Raw genomic sequence first — 24325 nt, 5'->3', positions numbered from 1 at the left:
AGTCTAGCAACACGTCTGTACAGCACTCAGTAATTTTGTATGGTTACGCACCTTAACGCCTATTATTATTCAATATTTATATAGCGCCAACCTCTTCCACAGCGATGCACAGAGTATATTGTCTTGTCACTTAACTCCCTCAGGAAATGGGAGTGCCTGGAGGAAACCCACACAGACATGGGGAAATCATACAAACACCATGCAAATAGTGCCCTGGCTGGGATTTCAATCGGGGGCCCAGCGCTGCAAGGCGAGAGTGGTAACTACTACGCCACCGTGCTGACCATCTTTCCATTAAGGAGATCACATGACTGTCTTACCCCAGTAACATTACAGGAAGTGATGGAATGGATCAACAGGGTTAGATTGCCCTGTTCAGTTATATTTCCACCTTTGTCTCCTGTCTTTCACTTCTAGAGTGTTAATTGCTTTGTCCAAGTTAGAGAGATCCCCTTGCATCACATTGCTGGTGATGCTACCAGTAGTTGGTGGGCAATCTCCCCAACAAGGTCACAGACAGCAGTAAAATCCAGATATAGGTTCTAACATTTCCTGAGCTGAATGGCTGAAGTGCTACTTTAACATTTATAATAATCTGATTTTGTTTTGGCAGAGCAGTTCTTGCTGTAATTGTAAACGTAGCAGATAATCCGCTTTGGATTCAGTTGTTATGCCTTTTATCTAAAATAAGGCTGTATATTAAATCATGTAAATATGTTTTTAGCTATCCCTCCATTATCTGACCTGCGTGTCTTGTGCCCCTGCAGGATTCTGGGTAGTCTGCTCTCCGCACATATTATCCTGACAGACTCCAAACAGCCCTTTGGCAACATGTCAGTTAGCGGTTACGACAATGAACTCCTTCATATGGCACATGACCTTGCCGTCAGACTGCTCCCCGCCTTTGAGAACACCAGAACCGGAATGCCGTACCCAAGGGTACGTATTATAGATATGGTTGATCTATATGGATTGGTAATATTGGAGCTTAAAGGGAACCTAAACTGAGAAGGATAAGGATTTTTCCTTTTAAAATAATACCAGTTGCCTGACTCTCCTGCTGATCCTGTGTCTCTAATACTTTTAGCCACAGCCCCTCAACAAGCATGCAGATCAGGTGCTCTGACTGAAGTCAGACTGCATTAGCTGCATGCTTGTTTCAGGTGTGTGATTCAGCCACTACTGCAGCCATAGTGATCAACAGAACTGCCTGGCAACTGGTATTGTTTAAAAAGGAAACATCCATATGCCTCTCAGTTAAGGTTCCCTTTTATAGAGGCACTGTAGTGACATACAGTAGATTGCAGTAATTTATTCAGGCTACCCACTTTGCAATTAATTTCCTGGTTTCAGCATCAGAAACTTCCTATATCTATATGTTTATATAGCCGCGCCCTCCGGGTGTTGCTTAGCGGAATTCTCCTCCCCCAGCATTGGGAGACCGATCATTGTTTTCACTGGCTTTGGAATTCTTATAAATGAACATTCCGCAGAGCTGCACCTGTCCGATAGAATGTCGCCACCTGTGATAAATTTCAGAATGTAAATCAGGAAGAGGAAAGGTTTTGAAATGGGCAGACACTGACTAAATCATTTATCAATGAATACGGTAACCATTTTGGGAAGGGAAGATATACATGGGAAAGATCACAATTTGTGGTTTGGCAAAGGCACAAATCGCAGAGAAATATCGCTACTACCCTTAGATGTAAGAAGCTGGGAAATACTTGACCACCTGTTTCCAGCACAGGCTATGATGAAAGATGTCCACTTTCAAACATACACTAAAACTAACCTCTAATATACCAGGGCTGTGGAGTCTGTACAAAAATCCTCCGACTCCTCAGTTTAGGATTCCACCGACTCAGACTCCGACTCCTCTAATTTGCATATTACAATCTTGTTGATTGAAAGTATGTAACATAAAATTCGTCTCTTAACTGCCAACGCTTAGGAATTTTAAAAGACAACTGAAGTGAGAAGGATATGGAGACTGCCATATTAATTCCCTTTAGTCATAGACTACAACTAGTCCTTGGTAAGAGTACTTGTAAAAGGTACAGACCGGAACAAAGAACATCTATCAGGCCCTAAGCAATGTAACTGTGGGTACATGTAAGAGTGATGTGCAGGCACTCTGCAGGGGAATAAGGAGATTCTTCCTCTATTACGCATTCTTCATGCACAATCTGAACCAGGTTTATGGGGGATAGACAACACCTCTGTGTTCAATGTGCACAACATTCCCTGCAGCTCTGTGGGGAGAGCATATGTAGAGTATAGTACTACTGTGTAACAAAGTAAACCTGAGACAGATGAAATTAAAGTTTTATACATACCTGGGGCTCCCTCCAGCCCCCTTCAGGCTAATCAGTCCCTTGCTGTCCTCCTCTGCCACCTGGATCTTCTGCTATGAGTCCAGGTACTTGAGCCAGTCTGGCGTAGTGCGCATGCACACACTCCGCCGCCGGGAGCATACTACACCTGTGCAGCACTGTTGCGCAGGTGCAGAACGCTTCTGGCTGTGGAAGCGGCATGCGGCCGGACTGCGCTGACTGGCTGAATTACCAGGACTCATAGCAGAAGATCCAGGTGGTGGAGATGGACAGCGAGGGACTGATTAGCCTGAAGGGGGCTGGAAGAAGCCCCAGGTATGTATAAAACTTTTCATCCTTCTCAGGTACCATTTAATTCGTAGTCCCCAAACCAAATTTTAACCACATATCAAATTATTTGATTTCATGAGCAAAGAGAGTGCATACATTTGCATAAAATCAGAATCAACGCAGAATTATTTCCATCTCATTCCCCATCTCTATTAGTGACATGGCTACGCATCAGGCTTTATACTTACAGCATGGATGTTATTTAGTATATATGTTACGGCCAGAACCCGAAGTGTGGCCACTTCGGGTTCTGGCCGGCCAATGTGCGAAGTGGCCGCAGCGCAGCGGCCAATGTAAGAAATGAAATGATGACATTAAGTTACAATGTATTTTACGGCCCTCTCGCTGCGGCCAAATTTATTAGAAGTTGGTTAATTGAATGAAATACAGCCGGCGGCTATGTAATAGATGAAGCCGCCGGCTTTCGCATTGCCTCCTCTCCCCCCCCCCCCCCCCCCCGCCTCTCTCCTCTCCCTGCCTCCTATACAATACGGAGCAGCCGGCGGGGACATGCGTGTCCCGGAGAGTCGTTCGTGGCGGCAGGGGAAGCAGAGCGGGGAGGCTGCGGACATTGCTTCTGCCAGCACCCGCTTTGCAGGAACGGCAGGATTCCTCTGCCACGCCGAACGACTCTCTGGGACACGCATGTCCCCGCCGGCTGCTCCGTATTGTATAGGAGGCAGGGAGAGGAGAGAGGCGGGGGGGGAGGGGGGGGAGGAGGCAATGCGAAAGCCGGCGGCTTCATCTATTACATAGCCGCCGGCTGTATTTCATTCAATTAACCAACTTCTAATACATTTGGCCGCAGCGAGACGGCCGTAAAATACATTGTAACTTAATGTCATCATTTCATTTCTTACATTGGCCGCTGCGCTGCGGCCACTTCGCACATTGGCCGGCCAGAACCCGAAGTGGCCACACTTCGGGTTCTGGCCGTTACATATATAAGAGATTCCTGTGTACACATCATATATACAGTCACAATCAGATGTGTATATCTGACTTTAAAAATACGGGGACTGCTTTATTGAAGCAGCAAAAGTAACTAATTTTGATTTGTTTCTTTTTTGTGGACGAAGCACATCTATTACTGTATGTATAAATTATTTATGACTATTATTTGAGAAAGGAACATTTTATCATATTTTCTATTTTAAAGGGACTCCGAGCAGTGCAGAAACTATGGAAAGATGCATATCATTTTAAAGCTCTTTCTCCTCTTTCCAATGATATATAAACCGCCGCCCTACGCCTTTTAGTTTTCGCTATTTTCGCGATTGAAATTGCCACGACCGCGATTTTGATCGTGAAAATAGAGAACGAAAAGGCGTAGGGCGACGATTTAGGTGTCAGAAAGACGAGAAAGAGAGCTTTAGAATGATATCCATCTTTCCATAGTTACATTGTATTACACAGGGCGACTTTTTCCCAAAGTCAGCAGCTGCATTCTGCTGAATGGATCTGCTGACACTGGGGAAAGTGTCGTCCTGTGTAATACAATGTAACTATGGAAAGATGCATATCATTTTAAAGCTCTCTTTCTCCTCTTTCTGACGACACCTAAATCGTCGCCCTACGCCTTTTCGTTCTCTATTTTTGCGATCGAAATCACGGTCACAGCAATTTCAATCACGAAAATAGCGAAAACTAAAAGGCGTAGGGCGACAGTTTGTATTTCATTGAAAAGAGGAGAAAGCGAGCTTTAAAATGATATGCATCCTTCTATAGTTTCTGCACTGCTCGGAGTCCCTTTAATTACAGTTTAAACGCATAAGGAGTCGGAGTCGGTGCGTTTTTTCCCGACCCCAGGCACCCAAAATTACTCCGACTCCACAGCCCTGTAATATACTGTACACTAAAATTAACCCTTACGGTCTAGAGCTGATCTGTGTTTTCAATAAAGGTCCACTTGTAGAAAAATGAATCTTAGGATCTTCCAGGAATATATGTTTAACTGCCGGCTAGCTGTTTTTGTAGCATATTTTTGAAGTCTTACTAATGCTGCAGCGGTTTGTTGCTGGTGATGATGTGATTGGTTCGGCTCATGCAGTGTCCTGTTGCCCAATCTTCTCTCTCTAGGTGAACCTGCAGAAGGGAGTCCCTCCTGACAGTCTGAATGAGACTTGTACGGCTGGAGCCGGCTCTCTACTGGTAGAATTTGGCATCCTCAGCCGACTTCTGGGAGACTCCACGTTTGAGTGGGTGGCACGGCGAGCTGTGCAAGCGCTCTGGAGTTTGCGCAACAATAATACCGGACTCCTAGGTGAGCAGGGTGGTTAGACTGAGCTTCCCTTATCCCTGGAAGTGTCTGCAGTGTCTCAGCTTACCTCTTCTCTGTCTTGCAGGCAATGTTGTAGACATTCAGACGGGGCAGTGGGTGGGGAAGCAGAGCGGACTTGGTGCTGGTCTGGATTCCTTTTTTGAGTACTTGCTGAAGTCTTATATCCTGTTTGGGGAAGAGGAGGACCTGCATATGTTTAATGAAGCATATAAAAGCATTCAGAACCATCTTCGCAGGGGGTGAGTTGATGTCAGCCTGAAGTAAAAAAATAAATAAATAAATAAAAATCTGCTTTGTCCGTTAAATGAAAGTACAGTACTGATAGTATGCAAGATAATATGGACTTGCAAAAATTGTCTTTTGATTTTTTTGCTTGTTTTTCTACTTGTGGTCTGCAATTGTCAGTTCGAATTCCACTCGCTCTGTAGTAAGTTGCAAGGTCCAAAGTTTTTCTTTTGTTTAAGCATTGTTTGGTAGCAGCACTTTTAAGGTGGCCGTATATCACTGATGTACTGCCAGATCGACCATTAGATAGATCCTTCTCTGATCTTAGATCTATTGCCTGGCCATACACTGCATACAGTTTTTTTAAAAGATTTCAGCATAAAATCTTTTGGAAATCGTGCTACTTAAGTTAGCACATAGTGCGTGTGTCATTACACACGCGCCACGTGCTGTACGCCTGCGGCGTCTGTAGCGCAAGTGGAAGAGGAGGAAGCGGAAGATGAATGTGCACCGCATGGTGGGTGACATAGGGCAGGTTATGTATAAATGCACACAAACTGGGCACGTTTATACACTAGGGAGAACAGCTTTGGTGGCTTCATCGCGTTCATCGTTTGCGCATCCAATAGACCACGATGGCCCGACATCTTGTAGCATGTCCGATCAATACATATGACCAATTTCAGCTCGAAGTTGGTCACATTGTCGATTGGTTATGCAATTGGTGGTACCGATTTTTATCTGATTCGATAATTATTGAATGATCTATCGGCTGCCGAGTCGAATAGTGTATAGCCACCTTTCCTATTTCACAAAACACTGATACAGACAAAGAACAGCTTTCTCTGTTTGCTAGCTTTACAAGATAATTTGAATTGCTACTCAAGTCTCTTACTTTACGCAAATTGTAATCACAAGATCTTCAATGCACATTTTATGCACATTGTAATTTCAAATCTTCAAGGTGAAGTACCGTATATACTCGCATATAGGCCGAGGTACCCACTTTTCTTTCAGAAACCAGGAAAAAGTGGTTGACCCCCATATAAGCCGCCTCCCCAGTATCGCCCCCTGCCCAGTATCACCCCGCTCCCCAGTATAGCCCCCTCTACAGTATAAATAGCCAGGTGGTCCCCCAGTGTGAGACAGCCCCACTTCCCATAGCCAGATGTGCACCCTCATCTCTGCTAATTGTCAGTGCCCCACACGTCTGCTTAGCTCCCAGTGGCCAGCCTCTTCTTGATACAAATCCTACTGAAAACCAGGGACATTGCCAAAGACAGATCTTCCACACCCTGGAATTTGGACTGTCAAATGACCGTTACTGACTGTCTAGAGTGAATTCTGCTATAAGGGAATATACTCCAAAATAAGATTAAGTGAAGCTGCACTCACCAGGGCACTAAGTACTTCCCCAGGAACTGCAAAGCTGCAGGCAGGAAATATAACTGCGTAGCCTAGAGAGTAGAGATATACAGACCACATCATCTCCTTTGCACTTCACATGCTGCTTTCCTGACAGCTGTCATCTTGCATTGTACTGAGCATGTGCAGGGACAGCAAAGCATGCAGGGAAATGTAGTCTCTAGAAGATCTTCATAGTGTTTCTTCCTACTCCTTATTCCCCCCCCCCCCCCCCCCGCTGGAAAATGTTCACGCAGACCCTGCTTGCCATAAATGCATAAATGCCTTTAAAGTTCTGTAGATTTCACTCCCTCTACCTCCCCCCTGCGATGTGGACGGGAAATGTCTATTTGTTTCGTGTTTTTTTTTTTTTTTTTTTTTTTTTTTATTGCTGGATCTCCTCTCTGCAAGGCTGAGCTGTTAGGAGTCAAACTCGGGACATACTGTGATTATGCTCAGCGCTGCAACTCACTATCATGTCAAAAGCACTGATAGTGAGTTGCAGCCACAGCCCTATGCAGCTCTGAGCATAATCACAGCGTGGGGCTGCCTGTCACATTAAGCACATGTCCTGAGTCCGACTCCTAACAGCTCAGCCTTGCAGAGAGGAGTTTCCCAGCTACGTCACTGGGGGGAGGGAGGGGGAAGTAGAGAGAATAAAATCGTGGGAACTTCAAAGGCATTTATAGCAAGAAGAGGCTGCGTCCCTAATCTGTAATGCCGCACACTCTTGGAAAGGGTAGTCAGCTGACAACCGCACGTACCATGTTGCGCAGACATAGGGGAACGGGGAGCACAGCCAGCTGACCCGCATATAAGCCGAAGGGGGGACTTTTCAGCACTTTTTTTTTTTTTTTTGTGCTGAAAAATTCAGCTTATATGAGAGTATATACGGTAAATGGCCATCTTCGCTTCTTCCAACCACATCCTAAGGCTACAGCTATCAAATGTGAATTTAAAAAATGTATGCATAATGGAACACAAACATGCTTGTTTGCTTTTTTGTTGTGTCTTAACATAATTTCACTTACTGAAAAACCTCTATGATTGAGATTCACTTTGTTCCACAAATCCGGAATGAGAAGTAAGGATAAGGCTAGCTCTTGTAGAACTTACTGCATTGCACAAGCAAAATCTCACTTTGTATTTACCGCTATATTCATTCCTAACGGTCTATCCTGCAGGCGTGAAGCGTGCAACGAAGGCGAAGGGGACCCACCACTATATGTCAATGTCAACATGTTCAATGGCCAGATCATGAACACGTGGATCGATTCTCTGCAGGCCTTTTTTCCAGGCCTCCAGGTAACACCAGACACCAAAGTACAGTCCTATTTTGTTTTATTTAATTTGTGCATTATACCTTAGCTCAATGGTCCTCAAACTAAGGCTCGTGAGCTGAACGTGGCCCCCTGAGGCTTTTTTACTGCCCCGCCACTCACAAAATGTATTACTTATAGATGGGTTATTTACATTTAAATATTGGTGGTCCGCATATAGAATAGCGGTGTTGGCACCACTCATCCACATGGAAAGTAGTAATTCGCTGGTTTTCAATCAAATTAGGTGACACTGCTGTCCAATTGGACTGCAGGTTTTATCCTGGGTATGCTTCACTGACATTCAAGGCTCTACACCACATGGGACCCAAATACATAGCGGATCTATTGGAACTTTATGCCCCTCCACGCACCCTCCGCTCTGCCAACAAGATAAAGCTGGTTATTCCCAGGATACACTTAACATTTGGTGCTCGGGCCTTTTCCTATGCAGCCCCTACTCTATGGAATTCACTTCCACAATCAGTACGAGAGGCTCTTTCTCTGGACAGCTTTAAAAAAGGCTAAAAACTCACCTCTTTTCCCGAGCCTTTGAGACTGCATAATGCAGGGTCACAGCGCTTTGAGTTCCCAGGGAGAAAAGCGCTATATAAATATTATTGTTATTGTTCACTGTCTGGCCCGCAAAGTTTTCTACATCATTTTAATTATACTCCGTCCCCCCCAGCAGTCTGAGAAGTTTGTTGACCCGGCCCTTGACCCAAAACGTTTGGGGCCTCCTGCCTTAGTTCATCCTCCCAGATCACATCCTAGAAAAGGAATCGCCCTCAAGTATTCTTGTTCTCCATACAGTATATAGTTCATCCTTCTTTGTTAGCACCTCTAAGAGGAATCCTGGATACTGTTATTAAGGATGGCTGGAAAACGAATTCCTGGTTAAGTATTATGTAAAAAAATGTTTTACAGGTGTTAAAAGGAGACATAGAGGATGCGATCTGTCTGCATGCCTTCTACTATGCAATCTGGAAAAGATTTGGTGCCCTGCCAGAAAGGTACAACTGGCAACTGCAGGCCCCTGATGTCTCCTTCTACCCGCTCAGACCAGAACTGGTGGAGTCCACCTATCTCCTGTATCAGGTATGTCTTCCGACTTTTTCGGCCCTTGAAGGGAACCCAAAATGAAATGAATACGGTGGTTGCCATCTTCATTCTCTGATAAACAATGCCAGTTGCCAGGCTGCATGCTTGTTGCAGGTGTGTTACTCAAAAAATAACAAACAGACAAACCCCCCCCTAAAGCTCAGTATGACAGCCAGACAACTGGCATTGTTTTATAGGGGAATGAAGATGGCAGCCTCAGTATTTCTTTCACTTCATGTTTCCTTTAGGGGCTGAGCACACTGTCATGCTTGCACTACTTCTGTCAGATGGAATGGGACAGCACTGCACTGCGCACTGTAATGTTGTTCTTGATAGCTTTTGTAAGATTTTCTTCCTTTCCTGTCCCGATAATGGCCTTTTCCAGGACAAGAGGCGGTGGCAAATCTCTTGATTAGGGATGGTCAATGCAGGGGCGTCCCTAGCCATTTCGTCACTCCAGGCGCGAAAACCTGTGGAGCCCCCCCACCTCCCCGTGTGATGCCCCCTGATGAAAATAATTGTAACGCAGCAATGTTTCACCATAAAATAATCAAAACGCAGCAATGTTTCACCATAAGTTAAAAGTAATGCGGCAATCTATCACCATAAAATAATCATAACACAGCAATGATTCACTTAAAGGGGAACTGAAGAGAGAGGTATATGGAGGCTGTCATGTTTATTTCCTTTTAATCAATACCAGTTACCTGGCAGCCCTGCTGGTCTATTTCTCTGCAGTAGTATCTGATTAAACCAGAAACAAGCATGCATCTAGTCTTGTCAGATCAGACTTATAAGTCTGAACCACTGAAACACCTGATCTGCTGCATGCTTGTTCAGGGGTTATGGCTAATAGTATTAGAGGCAGAGGATCAGCAAGGCTGCCAGGCAACTGGTATTGTCTAAAAGGAAATAAACATGACAGCCTCCATATACCTCTCTCTTCAGTTCCTCTTTAAAATAATCGTAATGCGGCAATCTTTCACCAGAAAATAACCATAACGCAGCAATGATTCACCATAAAATAATTATAACGTAGCAATGATTCAGAATGATACCAGAAAATAATTGTAATGTGGCCAGCGTTCACCAGGAAATAATAGTAATGCGGCCAGCGTTCGTCAGGAAATAATAGTAATGCGGCCAGCGTTCACCAGGAAATGATAGTAATGTGGCCAGCGTTCGCCAGGAAATAATAGTAATGTGGCCAGCGTTCGCCAGGAAATAATAGTAATGTGGCCAGCGTTCACCAGGAAATAATAGTAATGTGGCCAGCGTTCGTCAGGAAATAATAGTAATGTGGCCAGCGTTCACCAGGAAATAATAGTAATGTGGCCAGCGTTCACCAGGAAATAATAGTAATGCGGCCAGCGTTCGTCAGGAAGTAATAGTAATGCGGCCAGCGTTCACCAGGAAATAATAGTAATGTGGCCAGCGTTCACCAGGAAATAATAGTAATGTGGCCAGCGTTCACCAGGAAATAATAGTAATGCGGCCAGCGTTCGTCAGGAAGTAATAGTAATGCGGCCAGCGTTCACCAGGAAATAATAGTAATGTGGCCAGCGTTCACCAGGAAATAATAGTAATGCGGCCAGCGTTCACCAGGAAATAGTAATGTGGCCAGCGTTCACCAAGAGATAATAGTAATGTGGCCAGCGTTCACCAGGATATAATAGTAATGTGGCCAGCGTTCACCAAGAAATAATAGTAATGTGGCCAGCGTTCACCAGGATATAATAGTAATGCGGCCAGCGTTCGCCAGGAAATAATAGTAATGTGGCCAGCGTTCACCAAGAAATAATAGTAATGTGGCCAGCGTTCACCAGGATATAATAGTAATGTGGCCAGCGTTCACCAGGATATAATAGTAATGTGGCCAGCGTTCACCAGGAAATAATAGTAATGTGGCCAGCGTTCACCAGGAAATAATAGTAATGTGGCCAGCGTTCACCAGGATATAATAGTAATGTGGCCAGCGTTCACCAGGAAATAATAGTAATACGGCCAGCGTTCGCCAGGAAATAATAGTAATGTGGCCAGCATTTACCAGGATATAATAGTAATGTGGCCAGCGTTCACCAGGAAATGATAGTAATGTGGCCAGCGTTCGCCAGGAAATAATAGTAATGTGGCCAGCGTTCACCAGGAAATAGTAATGTGGCCAGCGTTCACCAGGAAATAATAGTAATGTGGCCAGCGTTCACCAGGATATAATAGTAATGTGGCCAGCGTTCACCAGGAAATGATAGTAATGTGGCCAGCGTTCGCCAGGAAATAATAGTAATGTGGCCAGCGTTCGCCAGGAAATAATAGTAATGTGGCCAGCGTTCGCCAGGAAATAATAGTAATGTGGCCAGCGTTCACCAGGAAATAATAGTAATGTGGCCAGCGTTCGCCAGGAAATAATAGTAATGTGGCCAGCATTTACCAGGATATAATAGTAATGTGGCCAGCGTTCACCAGGAAATGATAGTAATGTGGCCAGCGTTCGCCAGGAAATAATAGTAATGTGGCCAGCGTTCACCAGGAAATAGTAATGTGGCCAGCGTTCACCAGGATATAATAGTAATGTGGCCAGCGTTCACCAGGAAATGATAGTAATGTGGCCAGCGTTCGCCAGGAAATAATAGTAATGTGGCCAGCGTTCGCCAGGAAATAATAGTAATGTGGCCAGCGTTCACCAGGAAATAATAGTAATGTGGCCAGCGTTCGTCAGGAAATAATAGTAATGCGGCCAGCGTTCGCCAGGAAATAATAGTAATGTGGCCAGCGTTCGTCAGGAAATAATAGTAATGTGGCCAGCGTTCACCAGGAAATGATAGTAATGTGGCCAGCGTTCACCAGGAAATAATAGTAATGTGGCCAGCGTTCACCAGGATATAATAGTAATGTGGCCAGCGTTCACCAGGAAATGATAGTAATGTGGCCAGCGTTCGCCAGGAAATGATAGTAATGTGGCCAGCGTTCGCCAGGAAATAATAGTAATGTGGCCAGCGTTCACCAGGAAATAATAGTAATGTGGCCAGCGTTCGCCAGGAAATAATAGTAATGTGGCCAGCATTTACCAGGATATAATAGTAATGTGGCCAGCGTTCGCCAGGAAATAATAGTAATGTGGCCAGCGTTCACCAGGAAATGATAGTAATGTGGCCAGCGTTCGCCAGGAAATAGTAATGTGGCCAGCGTTCACCAGGATATAATAGTAATGTGGCCAGCGTTCACCAGGAAATGATAGTAATGTGGCCAGCGTTCGCCAGGAAATAATAGTAATGTGGCCAGCGTTCGCCAGGAAATAATAGTAATGTGGCCAGCGTTCACCAGGAAATAATAGTAATGTGGCCAGCGTTCGTCAGGAAATAATAGTAATGCGGCCAGCGTTCGCCAGGAAATAATAGTAATGTGGCCAGCGTTCACCAGGAAATAATAGTAATGCGGCCAGCGTTCGTCAGGAAATAATAGTAATGTGGCCAGCGTTCACCAGGAAATAATAGTAATGTGGCCAGCGTTCACCAGGAAATGATAGTAATGTGGCCAGCGTTCGCCAGGAAATAATAGTAATGTGGCCAGTGTTCGCCAGGAATTAATCGTAATGTGGCCAGCATTCACCAGGAAATAATCGTAATGTGGCCAGTGTTCACCATAAAATAATCGTTATATGGCCAGTGTTCACCAGAAAATAATCTTAATTTGGGTAGCATTTCACTAAAAATGTATAATTACCTGTAAAAAGAAAAGCATTTACTCACCTGTAGAAGACTCCTCCAGTCCACCACAGGGGTTGCACAGTCTGGCGGGGGAAGGTGGGCACTCCTCCCACACCCACCTCCCCCCACCTCCCCCCACCTCCCCCCACGGCACTCCAGGCCACAGTTTGTCCTTGCCTGGCGGCTGGGACGCCTCTGGGTCAATGAGATGTAAATGATTCCAACTTGATGCATTATTATGCACATTTTGTATGCAAACCTGTGCAGCCTTAAAATGGACCAATCAAGTCCCGCATAGGTTTAAATTGATTGGTCCGTTTTGAAGCGTGAAATGTGCATCAACTCTGAATTATCACATTCACCATCCCTAATTTTTATTTATCAGCTAAACAAAAAAAACTGCTCAGACCACAAGACTTTTGTAAGCGGGAGCATTATACTACCTAGCAGTATTACGCTAGCTATCCCTACCCACAGCCACCCGGCAATAGCTTTTACACACCCCCAACCCTCAAAACAATTGCAAAAACTGTGTGTTACCGGTACCCGATCCCATGCAGAACTCTACATTCTGCCTTTATTGCTACATGCTTGATCCAAGTGTGTGACTTATTCTAGATATAATAATAATAATAAGATATACATGGGTCATTTACCACTTAAAGACATGCAGGCGTATTAAAACCTCTTAACGGCTCCAGGACGTTTTTATAAGTCAAGCAGTGCTGCTGCTGTGCGCGCTCCCGTGCGCGCACGTGAGATCAGTTACAAAAAAACCACACACACAACAGAAAAAATACAACTTTATTTCCAAATAATATATTGTCACCATACTTTGTACTAGGGACATAATTCAAATCTTGTAATAACCAGGACAAATAGGCAGATAAAATGTGTGGGTTTTATGTACAGTAGCAGTGTTTATATTAAAACCATAGGGGATGAAATTGGAGAAATAGTGTATTTTTTCCTTGTTTTTCCCTTTAAAATGCATAGAAAATAAAGTACTGAAAACAACCCCAAAAAGCGGTGGTGGTGGTGAAAAAAACAAGATATAGATCATTTCATTGTGATTAGTAGTGATTACGCTATTGGCAAATGAAAGGGATGAGCCCTGAAAGGTGAAAATCCCTCTTGTCCATTAGGGTAAAAAACGCTTTGGGGTGAAGTGGTTAAAGGGAACCTGAGGTCAGAGGGATATGGAGGCTTCCAAATTTATTTACTTGTAAACAATACCAGTTGCCTGGCAGCCCTGTTGATCTTCTAGCATAAGTAGGGTCGGAATCAAAACCCTGGATCAAGCATATGGCAAATCCAGTACAACCTGAGTCTGAGTACCTGATCTCCTGCATTCTTGTGCAGGGTCTATCGCTAAAAGTATTAGACACACAGAATGAGGAGGACTGCCAGGTAACTGGTATTTTTTAAAAGGAAATAAATGAGGCAGTCTCCATATACCTCTCACTTTAGGTGTCCTTTAATAGTTTGATATGGCAAGCTGATTGATCCCTTCCAGACTGGAAATCCTTCCTGTGCATGCGCAATCTCTATTGGGTGTCATCAGAAATTTATTGAGCATAGGTTATATTGTTACATGCATGCCAACACTATGCGACCATTGATCTTATATAGATTTTTCAACATATCCATTTCCTCTTTTGACTCACAAACCACTCAAAGTCAATAGATCATAAGTTGGGTATGTTAGGAGCAGTAGTTTTCCAGCAAATTCCATCAGTGTGTTCAGAAGCCCCCTGTTCCCACTGCTTTTATGCACCTCTGACTTTCATGGCAATCTTCCCAGAAGGATTCAGTCTGTACCTTCCTCCTTGCAGTCAGAACAGCAGGATGGTACAATTTGTGCATCTCCCGTGTTCCCGCTGCCTAAAACAGATTCTCATTTCATCACTTTGAGTCACGTGATAAACATTTCAAGAAAGGATTTTAAGTTTCAGGTAACCTATGAGCACTTTGGTTTTTACCAAAATTATGACAAAAGATTACTTTATATTATGATGGTGTTTTATTGGCATTTATTGTAGCTGCATATTGGTTTCATTGAGTTCAATGTTTAATGTCCTGGTATTGTTACAGGCCACTAAAAATCCCTTCTATCTACATGTTGGAATGGACATCTTGCACAGTCTAGAGAAACACGCCAAGGCCGAGTGAGTATAACCAGGGAGTGTTGCAGTATTGTGCTGTAGGGATCTGTATGGACCACATTCAGTGCTAGTGCACACTGTAAGCAGTGGAGACCAGTGCTGCTCATATCTTCTCAGCCCCACTGGCTGCATTTTTTCCATTCATTTATGAGTAATGCTGTCCCCCACCTCATTGTGGGCAGTAGTAGGAGCAAGGCCTAATTGTGACTAGTTTATTGCTGCATACACTGGGCTGACTCTCCCTTTGTTTCAGGTGTGGATATGCTACGCTGCATCATGTGGTGGAGAAATCTCAGGAGGATCGAATGGAGAGCTTCTTCCTGAGTGAGACCTGCAAATATCTCTACTTGGTAAGGAAAATTCTCCTGAAGCCCTTGCAAAATCCTTTCATATGGACATAGGAAAATATCCGATCCCTTGCTGGAGAGAACTCGGGGCTCAATGGAAGGGAACAGAGCGAGGAATTGTGCTGGGATCTACACAAAAATGGCAACTTCATGAGTTCTAGAGGGGGTACCCATAGACCAGATACCATGGTCAGCTGATATTTGCTTTCCTTTGGCTATATGAAAGTATTTTCAAAATGGAAGAGTTGTGTTACTAACACACACTGGATTTATCTTGACTGAGGCAACTGATAGACTGCCTCAGGCAAGAGTCTAGCATGTATACTGTGGCCCCTTATTCCGCTTCAAGTTGGTGAGTGATCCTCCCCGGCTTTTTCTTCCCACTCCATGGTGCTACAGTGTGCCCCGCACTGTTGGCCCTTCTCCGGTTTGCATTGCTACAAAACACTTTGCTAGCCTAGAGGCTATTGGTGCATTGGTGCATGACTTTAGCTAGAAACCCGATCAGCTAGATTGTATGCTTTACAGCTTAACACCTAGGTGGCAACACTTAACCATGTTAACTCCCCTTACTGTGACTAGCATTTCCATTAACTGCTGAACTAGCACACCACTGGTGTGGTTTGTCAGCCAAAGCCGGACCAGAAGCCCTCAGCAGAAATTTCTATGTAGTGTGAAAGAGCTGATCTGCTGATGGTAGGCAGACCATGGGTGCCTTCAATCTGCAGACCAAAGTTTCAAGTCTATGGTTTCCTTCAAAATCCAGTAGGTGACAGACTGCATACATACAGTATGTGAAAAGTGATTTTGGACTCATTGTTGCATATTTTCCTCCCTGCAGCTCTTTGATGAGGAAAATCCAGTGCACTCATCTGGCAACAAGTATCTTTTTACCACTGAGGGGCACCTGATCCCTCTCGACCTGCGCTTCAGGAACAAAGCCTGGAAGGACATCTTCTTAAGCCCCAAGAGCAAAGAACAGACGGACTCACAGAAACTTTCCCAGACCAAAGTCCGAGCTGCTAATACCAGCACCAATGTAAGTAACCGATATCAGTGGAAGATTGTATTTGGCTGTATCTATGGCTAAATCTGGTTGGTATGATTAGCACTGGTGGAGTAAGAGGGGTTGGTGAACTTCAGCACGGTGATGAGTTTAGGAGTTCAGACAAACCTGAAAAGTGCATAGGATGCTTTCATTTTTTTTAATTTTTTTTTTTTAAAGTGTACCTGAGACAAAAAATTTAAAAGCATTTATACTTGGGGCTTTTTTTAAGCCATGAGCTCCTTCGCCGTCCTCCCAGGATGCTCCGATCCTACACAGGCCGGCCCAGTCTTCTTCTCCAGTCGGTGCATACAGTGCATGAGCGGCCCAGCGCATGTGCCCCTGTTGCTTGAGAGTACGCATGTGAAGTACGCGCAGACTGGGATGACTGGAGTAGGAGTCCAGGCTGGCCGGTGGAGGATCAGTTTTTGTCTCAGGTTTCCTTTAAGCATGTGTTTTGCTCTGTGTCTCTGTTAGGTGCATACACACTACATTGCTGGGCCAGGCTGCACAGATGGGGGCGGAGGGACGATGGTGCAGCGCGTGCGTGACATCACGTGGAGGTGCGGTGTTAATGCCATTGGTAGTCACTGGGGCTGAGTTGATTCCCCCCCCTGGTGAATTACTTGAGGTCAGGGTTCGCAAGCCTCTGTACACAAGCCTAAATATCAGCTGGGGAAGGAGCTATCGACCGCCTCAGTAGACTTTAGTCGAGCGTCTGTACGACGCTTTAGGGAGATTGTTCCTCATTTCCTGTTGTCTTGCTGACAAGTGGATATGACAGGATCTCTGTGTAGTGAAGGGTCTGATTAGTGTTGCTGTCTGTGTACTTAAAGGGAACCAGAGACGAAGCATCCTCATATATTTTACCATACATATATATCAGTGGGAACATTAGAGAAAACACTACCATGCTTTCTGTTTCATTCTGCACTGCACAGCTTGCTTCTAATCCGCACTGATAAAATCCCCGACTGAGCATTCAGTCTGGCTTTGCTCAGGAATATTTAAATCTCCGTCTGTGTTCTCTCGTCTTTTCAAGTCCAAGCCTGCCCCCTTGTGGCTCTGCTCAGGAATCATTATAGCTGAGTCATTATAGCAAAGCGAGGCTGAATACTCAGTTGGAGATTTTATCAGGTCTGATAAGAAACAAGCTGTGCAGTGCAGAATGAAACAGAAAGCATGGTAGGTGTTTTCTCTAATGTTCCCACTGATCTATATGGTAAAATACATAAGGGTGCTTCGTCTCTGGTTCACTTTAATGGAGAGTTCATGGCATGTCACTGAAGAGATAAAATAGCATTTCTAAGCAAAAACAGGAATCTTTCAGCATAGAGTATTCCTATATATAGTGTGATCAGCAGATATACTGATGTTTGGTATCCAGCAGTGAAAATTGCATACAGCCTACTACAATTTCCAGACGCTGATCGAGATAATTAGGAAAAGAGGAGCAACACTGCATGTCAGGGTGGAGTAAGAGAAAGCATGCTCTTCTCAATCCCCATGTAACTTATAGAGCTGCCAGAGAACCTAGAAACCCCGCTTCCAAATACAGATGAGAAGCCCTACGTTGTTTATGATATATACCATATTTCTGCAATTTACAACCAGCTGAACAGCATATTCTGATTCTGTTTTGAAAAATCCTATTTAGTGTTTTGTTTTATAGCTGTAGAATTTTTTTTTAAAAAATATGTTGGTGTAGTAGCACCTGCAGCCATTTTTAGTGTGATAACTAGAATTCTGCTTTAAAGTGTATCTGAAGCAGGAATTTAAAATTGGATACCTCAATAGAGGGCAGCCTATGGATAGCCCAGATGCTTCCCGGATAGTCTAGTGGCCCACCGTTCCAGTGCTGGGTGCCTGTAACCATATATTCAACAAAGGCTTGTTGAATATGCTTCTCTTGCTCTGCTCCTTTTCATGTACGAGCGCAACCATTCTGTGAATGTGAGTGCAGTCCACACATACCCAGCTGCTTGTTCACTGCTTTTTCCTCCATGCCTGAGCAGCTGTGAGCCACTGGAGATGCCAGTGTTCTCCCCAGATTTTTTTTCCAGCGTGGTGGCATGAAAAAGTAGCCGGGTAGCATGAAGAACTAGCCGGGTGGGGAGAGATAAGATAATGCAGGGCAGGTGCTTCTCTGCATACAGCAGAGAAGGAGGTGAGCAGATAACAGCCGGATGCTCACCATAACTAGCCGGGTGGAGCATCCGGCTAAAAGAGCCTGGGGAGAATACTGCGTGGACCACTCACATTCGCAGTATGGTCATACTTGTACACAAATGGGAGCACAGTGTTGGAGAGGGTCTCTGCTAGTAGCGGTGGACTCAGGGAGCATCTGGGAAGCCTCTGGATGCTCCAGAGCCTTCCCAAAACTTAGTATCAAGCTTTAAAACTTTGTCTTCCCACAGGTTTGCTTTAGAGAGAAACTCCGACCAAGAATTGAACTTTATCCCAATCAGTAGCTGATACCCCCTTTTACATGAGAAATCTATTCCTTTTCACAAACAGACCATCAGGGGGCGCTGTATGACTGATATTGTGGTGAAACCCCTCCCACAAGAAGCTCTGAGTACTGAGGTACTTCTGGCAGTTTCCTGTCTGTGAACCCTGTTGCATTGTGGGAAATAGCTGTTTACAGCTGTTTCCAACTGCCAAAACAGCAAGCAGCAGCTACATCACTTGCCAGCAGTAACCATGTCACCATGTAATAAATGTCAACATATAAATCAGGGATTTTAAATATTTTACAATGGGCAAACACTGACTAAATCATTTATACATAATTATTGTAAAAATGAAGCACTTTTTTATTACATTATTTTCACTGGAGTTCCTCTTTAAAGAGGAACTCCAGTGAACATTTTACTGTTGGCAGGTGATGTAGCTGCTGCACGTTTTTTGGCAGTTGGAAACAGCTGTAAACAGCTATTTCCCACAAAAGTTCGAACTTTTCTTGTGGGAGGGGTTACTTGTGGGAGGGGGTTCACCACAATATCAGTCATACAGTGCCCCCTGATGGTCTGTTTGTGAAAAGGAATAGATTTCTCATGTAAAAGGGGGTATCAGCTACTGATTGGGATAAAGTTAAATTTTTGGTCGGAGTTTCTCTTTAAGTGAGGGAGCATGCTTTCCAACAAAAACATAGACAGCAATGTGAAAAACATGGTTTAACCCTTTTAAAGTGGACCTGAACTCTTGCATAGGACAGAAGGAAAACCGATAAATCCACGCTGTATGTATTTAGAGAGTCTGTCGAATTCCCCCTCATCTGTGACTAATCACAACTGTAATTTAATCTCTAAGCTGTGTCAGCAGAGCTGATAATTTGGTACACAGGATGTTAACCCTGTGTCTGTTTCCTTGAAAGCAGGAAGTAGACACACTGCAGATTTATTGCAGGATTTGTATCAGCTGTAACAAAAAACATTTTTCGCTAATTATTATGTGATTATACTTTATCTTTTTAGATCAGAGAGGAAGTTCTGAGTTCAGGTCAGCTTTAACATACTCTATTTGTTAGCACTTGTGAATAATGCATTGTTTTGCACTTAGTGTTACAGAGTCCCCGAGGAGCGGAGGTACTCCCTACCTCTGAAGAGTGTTTACATGCGGCAAATCGATCAGATGGTGGGAATCCTATAGCGTATACGACCTGCACATCCTCCTGAGCACCTGGGAGCCCCGAGCCAATAAGACTTTGCAGGAGACTATGTTGCTCTTGGCACAGAATGCAGCAATTAGCTGAGGAGCCGCTCCACACTCTCGCTAATTGTACATCTCAGGGACTGAACAAGGGCTTGCACACCGCCATGTGTCTTTCAAAGCTGCTGCTGTGTCAGAACAAACTTTTTATGGAAAATCAGCCAATCATGCACAAGGTGTTGCCTTCTCTGACTGGGTGAGACGTTATCGCTGCCATCTTTGTCCCTTCCTGCTTCCCCTTGGCGTTTATTGCCCAGTTTCAATCTGCCAAAGTGACTCAAGCTAGTCTTGTTTAGTTTTTGTATTACATAAGGACCACAGTCACATGATCTCCTCCATATATTGTCCTATCAGTGCCTTAGAACTTTTAACCCAGCCTGTTTTTTGGCCTACAAATGACTCTCTATTTATCTTCTTGTGCAATTACAGATCAAGACTGACTTTTAATCTTATTATTTTTTCAGAAGATAAACTTTATTTTTATTTAAAGAGACAGATGTTAAATTAATTGCTACCTGCTGGTCAGTGACCCTGGGCTTTTCTGGACTCTACCATATGTGGGGAGAGACGGAGAGAGTGTAACCGATGTTGCTGGCCGCTGATGTGCCTGAGAAGTGTGCCAATGCCATAGCTCTTCCCTGAAGACAGCTTGTCATGTCACAGAACATGCTAACGCTAAGTAGTACTGCCAGTGATAAGCTTTATATTAGTTTCTGGTGTTACAAATCCCTTTTGTAGGCTCTCAATGCACTGTATGCATAATCCAGGGGGTATGTGGGCTGGACTCAGGGAACAATTACATTTACCAGTCAGGGTTAGAATTATTATCGAGCAGGTGCCAAGAGACACCAGTGCTTCAGAGTCGGCTGCTACCCTCCAGCTGCCATAGCTTTAGCCACCCAGCTGCTTCTGTGCGGTCTCGTTTGTCCTGTGGCTGCATTAGCAGCTTTAAATATGTGCCCAGTGAGGGGCTGCTAGGATCACATGTAAGGGGTGGGATTTAGAGCGTGGCATGGTTTCCAAGTCGGGCGTCTTGAGGCATACGAGAGAGAACGGCGCCGGAGACTTGGGCGCAGGACACAGCCAGTATATGGCTGATCCTGCTGCCACACAAGTCCGGGCCGTGTTAATTACTATTCCCCCCTCCAGGCCGACATGGATAGTGGGGGAATGAAATAATTTGGCTTCCAGCAGTTGCTGGAAGCCGAGTTATTGTTTTAAAAGCAACTTCAGCTCCGTCTTCTGACGGCTCTGAAGTTACTCCCTGTGCCTGCGATAGCCGTAGTTCCTATTACGGCCTATGGTGGCTCCAGCTGCACCCAAGTCTCCTGCGCTGCTGCGCCGGTAAAAAAGTGTAACACTGCAATGAAAACGTCCCACTGTGAAAGGGGCCTTAAGCTTTGGTCACACATTAGCTGGTTCTCGTCTGAGTTGGCCCTGATGCTGCTTGATCTGAGCATAGATTGGGTCTATTGTTCTACCCCTTATCCTTCCTGTTCCGTGCCACTTTGTTGTTCACTGTGCCTTCATCCCTCAGCCCCCGTCTATAGCAACAGAATGCATTGCTAGCGTTCAGGCTAGCGACACATCTGTACACTCTCTGCTTCAGACTGTCACCTCGGGGATCAATTCCTGATCCCTGCAGGCGTCAGTCTTTGTTCCTGTGTAGGAGGCTTAAGGCACAGGGATTTCTGTGCCTATAGACTTCTAACATTTTATATACCTATATATTCTAACATTTTATATACCTATATTTTAGATACCATTGTATCTGGATACAATCAATTGGTTATGGTATATTTTTTTAAATAAAAAAATAAGTGCTCTATAAACACATCTAAGAGGTATTTTTAAAGATGATCAAAGCAGAATTTCAGTCTGGCATAACATTCAATAAAAACTTGTTTACCTACTGTTTATGGTCCGTAGAATTATCTTACTTGATTTTGTCCCAAGGTAATGTCATCTGTGTAAAAGTCACAAGTCCCCCAGAATAGAATTCTGTCGGGCTGGAGCTGTCGTAATTCATGTATTGTAGCAAATTCATTCAGAAATTTCTAATGGGGGGAAATGTTATCCTCACTGCTTACAGTTAGGCCCTATTTTCACTAATCCCAAATCCGGGCCGAATCTGCAGCGTGTCCCGTTGGTGAGAGGGGCGAAGAAACGCTGCTTATCTCTACTATGGGCTTGCTGTCCAAATCGCACTGAAGTACGCATCTGGGTGGCATGCACCAGATTTCTGCAGCATGTACCCAAATCCCTGAAGCTGTGCTTGGCATGGCTTAGCAATTTTGTTTGCGCAGCAAAACGGGAGCCGCGGCCAAACCAGAAACTGCTGTGGTTCTTAGTGGAAACTGGCCATTACACTGAATCTTGCAAAACAAGAACCCATTTGAAACGAGACTATTGTCTGCCGCGGGCGGGTCACACATTTTCTAAACGCTTGGGATTTTAAAAGCTCTAGCTAATGTAATGCTATGTGTGTGTTCTACACCGAGTTATTACGGTATATAAAAATCCCCCATAGCATTGCATTAGCAAGAACTTTTCAAATCAGTAGCACTAAAAAAGCTTTTGCATTGTGAACCAGTCCTTATGCCTAGTACACTCGATGCAATTTTCCATCAGATTGACAATCTATTTCCGACAGATCAGATCTGATTTCTGATCGTTTTTCTGATTGAACTTTTATGGCCGCTGTCCCTTCCATGGCAGAAAATTAACTCTTTCAGGCAGCAAAATAAAACAAGTAATATTAATGTTTTGCTTTCTACATACACGGTTATCTCATGTCACAACTCGTCTTGGGTACCCTTTAAGGCAGTGATGGCTAACCTTGGCACTCCAGCTGTGACAACAACTACAAATCCCATCATGCCTCTACCTCCCTGAGTTACGCTTAGAGCTGTCAGAGTATTGCAATGCCTCATGGGACATGTAGTTCCACCACAGCTGGAGTGCTAAGGTTAGCCATCACTGCTTTAAGGGAATGTCTGGAAAAAAACATTTACTATTATGGAGCATTTCTAACAAATATGTATGCATCATAAAGTTTTACATCTTATTAAGATGTTGACCAGCACTATGGAATACAACACAAAGTTTTGCTTTTGTGTTTTTAGGGCCCGGATGGTCATGGATTGTTTTAAAGTCAGAATGGCCATGCTTTGATAGAATACAGCACAAGCATGTAATGTCTGATACACAAAAAGCAACTTACCGTCAGATTAATCGATAATTTCCGATATGTCTGATCTGCTCCTGACCAATAACTGGATCGATTTTCATCCACTCTCTATTGATACCTAACCCTTCACCCTCCCTTAACATATGCCTAAGGCCCGGTTCACATTGGCTGGTTCACATTAGCGTTCTGAGCCAAAAGGATCCGGTGAGTCAGTCCGTGGCCTGGTTCACACAGTGAAAACGGATCTGATCAATGATTGATCGGCTCCGTTTTCACTCAGCAAATACATACCTTATTTTCAGTAGTAGCCGGTGGTAGAGGCTTCCTCTTCTTCCGCTGTGACTACACAGCGCTTCATGTGACTAGTCAAGAAGAAGACGGAAGCCTCTACTGCCGGCTACTACTGAAAATAAGGTATGTATAAACCCTCCCTAGCCCACCCGCCCGGCTGCTGCACCCTCCCCTCCCACCGCTAGATTTGCGTCGGCCCATGCCCACATCCCCTGTGGAACAGTCAGTTTCTTTACTAGTGTGAAGAAACGTTCCATTTCCCATTGCCCCAATGCTACAGTATTTTTTTGTCCGGATCCCTTCCGCTAGGCAGAACAATCCGGAAGATTAGAGCTTGCAGCATTTTTTAGATCCGTGGACCGGAACATATCCGTACCAACGGACGCATGTGACTGGATTCATAGGTTAACATTGGATCCATTCACATCCGTTCCGTTTGTACAGTATACGTTCCGGTTCCGATCCGGAAAAAACGCCAATGTGAACCGGGCCTAAGCATTAATCACCACATCACCTAAACCTTTATCTCTTCCACCACCAAAAAAGCCTCGATTTGCGGTAATTGAGGCACCCCATAAAATTGCAGGTGCCAAGGCTTCCCGCTATGAAAATTGCGGCTTTATAGAAGAGACTTGGCACACTTCATTTTATTTCCTGCAGCTTGCCACAAATTGTGGCTTTTATAATGGGCGTCTAGGGTGCCTTTCTATTTATGGGGGCCTGTGGCGCCCTTCTTTCTGGTTTCTACTTTGGACACACCTTGAGTTATCCAAAGTGAGATTTTTATTTAGACCAGTTTTAAAGTTGCACTGCACAGATATTCTGTGGGTTAATTCCTGCAGTCTTGTAAATGAGAAGTGTGTCGCCTAAGCGATC

General features: G+C 44.4%; 1 protein-coding gene across 1 annotated transcript in view; it reads left to right on the top strand.

Annotated features, from left to right (window-relative positions):
• Positions 1–21881, top strand: part of EDEM1 (ER degradation enhancing alpha-mannosidase like protein 1) — a 56078-nt gene extending 34197 nt beyond the window's left edge. The window contains exons 4-12 of the mRNA XM_068253111.1: positions 768–939; positions 4746–4929; positions 5012–5186; positions 7761–7881; positions 8823–8993; positions 14795–14868; positions 15119–15215; positions 16054–16251; positions 19819–21881. Coding sequence (XP_068109212.1) covers positions 768–939; positions 4746–4929; positions 5012–5186; positions 7761–7881; positions 8823–8993; positions 14795–14868; positions 15119–15215; positions 16054–16251; positions 19819–19908 — 1282 coding nt within the window. The 3' untranslated portion in view covers positions 19909–21881. The remainder of the gene's footprint in view (positions 1–767; positions 940–4745; positions 4930–5011; positions 5187–7760; positions 7882–8822; positions 8994–14794; positions 14869–15118; positions 15216–16053; positions 16252–19818) is intronic.
• The last annotated feature ends 2444 nt before the right edge of the window (positions 21882–24325 follow it).

The sequence above is a fragment of the Hyperolius riggenbachi genome, chromosome 9, assembly GCF_040937935.1.
Source record: "Hyperolius riggenbachi isolate aHypRig1 chromosome 9, aHypRig1.pri, whole genome shotgun sequence".
NCBI lineage: Eukaryota > Metazoa > Chordata > Amphibia > Anura > Hyperoliidae > Hyperolius > Hyperolius riggenbachi.
This window is presented reverse-complemented; position numbering and strand designations above follow the sequence as displayed.